This window comes from Sycon ciliatum, chromosome 3, assembly GCF_964019385.1.
Source record: "Sycon ciliatum chromosome 3, ocSycCili1.1, whole genome shotgun sequence".
Classification (NCBI taxonomy): domain Eukaryota; kingdom Metazoa; phylum Porifera; class Calcarea; order Leucosolenida; family Sycettidae; genus Sycon; species Sycon ciliatum.
Window position 1 is genome coordinate 9,263,790 of NC_088645.1, and position 2,500 is coordinate 9,266,289.

Here is a 2,500-nt window from a genome sequence, read left to right on the forward strand (position 1 = left end):
TAGACCAACACAGCTCTAGGCCCAGGAACTTCCAAAGCTGCCCCTGGTCAGAACTAGACCAACACAGCTCTAGGCCCAGGAACCTCCAAAGCTGCCCCTGGTCAGAACTAGAACAACACAGCTCTAGGCCCAGGAACCTCCAAAGCTGCCCCTGGTCAGAACTAGAACAACACAGCTCTAGGCCCAGGAACCCCCAAAGCTGCCCCTGGTCAGAACTAGAACAACACAGCTCTAGGCCCAGGAACCTCCAAAGCTGCCCCTGGTCAGAACTAGAACAACACAGCTCTAGGCCCAGGTACCCCCAAAGCTGCCCCTGGTCAGAACTAGAACACAGCTCTAAACCCAGGAACCCCCAAAGCTGCCCCAGAGGGCTGGGAAACCCATGGCCAGAGCCGGACAACACAGCTCTAGGCCCAGGAACCCCCAAAGCTGCCCGAGAGGGCTGGGAAACCCATGGCCAGAACTAGAACAACACAGCTCTAAACGATGTACTGTACAAGCAGAAATATTCGTCTGGAATTTAATCGTCTTTTTCGTCCAAGGAGCTTTGGGACTAAATTAAGTGCCGGACGAATGTCGATTTGTCCAGCGTTTCAATACATTGTTGTAGTCCATGGACTAAATTTTCAACCGGACGAAATCCCTTTCTTTGGAGTTGGACGAAATTATTGACCGACGAAATTTTCTGCCTGTACAGTACCTGCACCCTACCATCTTCACACAAAGAGCACACGTGCACGTACACACGCGCGCGCGCGCGCGCACACACACACACACAAGGTAATCACACACGCGCACACTGATGCATACCTGGTCCACAGCAAGGGCGAACTCGGCAGGGAAGATAGAAGCCAGATGATCCAGCGCAGTGCAAAGTTCCTGAACACAACAAGCAGGCAGGCATAGGTGCAACAGAGGTAAAACACTACAAGAAAGTACGTCCAGCCGCATTCGTGCCAATTCCAGGACTGCAAGGGCTATGCAAGTTTAGGGCGCTAAATTTTCACTTTGGGTCAGATTTCACCAAGCATAATTGTATTTTTGCTGACAAGACCTCTGAATCCTAAGAACTTACGATTCGAACCAGAGGTGATCCGTCATGCACAAGCTGTGAAAGAACGGAGCCGACCGACTGATCGATAATAATGCTGCGGAATGATTCGGGTGTGTCCTCCAATACAGCCTCCGGATCGTCGGGGTTTTCTTCCGGGCTGCCTTCGCTCAAGTACATCCTCAGGGCGAATACAAGTGCAGTGCGAACCTGTACAGTGGAAATATTGATAGAGAGAGGGAGAGAGAGAGAGAGAGAGAGAGAGAGAGAGAGAGAGAGAGAGAGAGAGAGAGAGAGAGAGAGAGAGAGAGAGAGAGAGAGAGAGAGAGAGAGAGAGAGAGAGAGAGAGAGAGAGAGAGAGAGAGAGAGAGAGAGAGAGGGGGGGGGGGGGGGGGAGGTTCAGGAAGTGAACATGAGGAAAGAGGCACAGCACATAACCCTCAAACCATTGTAATGCAAGGTGCACACTGGTGTATGAGCTTAGTAGAGAGAAAGGAGATGTCAGCCCAACAAAGAAGTAACCATACCCACGCCATCGTGGAATAAAAGAATAATACCCAAACTAGATCACCCCCTCCCCCTCCTCCCCCTCAAATCCACCGACACCAGCACCCAAACCAGATCGCACCTCAGCCCTCCCCCCCCCCCCCCACACACACACATAGCACTTAAACAGCCGCAAAGCTCTCCTTACTCTCCGGCACTCACCTCCGGTGACTGGTCGGTAATGAGGGAATAGAGCTTGGCATGGATACCCTGGATAAGAGCTTTGTTGCGCGTGCTGGCATTGTTCTGCCACATACGGCCCAGGCATAGCAGACACCACTTGCGCAGCGACGCCGAGTCGATGTGAAGGAGATTGACAAGTGCTATAGCCAGGCCATTGTTAGAACAAACCTCCTGTTACACAGACGCACGCATGTACGCACGCACGTACGCACCCGCACACACACACAAACACACACACACACACAAACACACGCACACACACACACACAGTCAAAACCTGATAAGACGTACCCACAAGGGAACACGGAAAAGTACTTTCTAGCCAACCTACTACCGTACTTACTACACCCACGCTGCAATCATGTGTGCCAATTTTTCGTCAACTGCAAAAAGTATGTCTTACACCCTGTGCGTACTAAGCGGTTCTGACTGTGTAACGTACTTGCTAGCAGCTGAAACGACAATCCGCTCCTCCAGGGAGTGCACAAGATGCACAAGGCTAATCCAACATTCATACCGAGTGCGTAATACTATAGTCGATTTCAAAACTATAGACGCGTAGGGTTTTTGAAATAGTTCAAATTTGGCTGGAACTTTTTGAGAATAGTTTTCGGAATATTGCTCAGGTCCGCTCCACAATTACTCTCATATAGTTTCTAAACGATTGGATAACAGACGCCCAATTTGGAAAAAAATTATGCACAAAGTGATCACAGGTTT

The 2,500-nt window shown here is 50.4% G+C and overlaps 1 protein-coding gene across 1 annotated transcript in view; it reads right to left on the reverse strand.

Annotated features, from left to right (window-relative positions):
* LOC135811367 (regulatory-associated protein of mTOR-like) overlaps nucleotides 1–2,500 on the reverse strand; it is a 38,464-nt gene that overhangs the window by 19,083 nt on the left and 16,881 nt on the right. The window contains exons 17-19 of the mRNA XM_065324595.1: nucleotides 1,760–1,951; nucleotides 1,076–1,261; nucleotides 811–879 (exon numbers count right to left, since the gene is read on the reverse strand). Coding sequence (XP_065180667.1) covers nucleotides 811–879; nucleotides 1,076–1,261; nucleotides 1,760–1,951 — 447 coding nt within the window. The remainder of the gene's footprint in view (nucleotides 1–810; nucleotides 880–1,075; nucleotides 1,262–1,759; nucleotides 1,952–2,500) is intronic.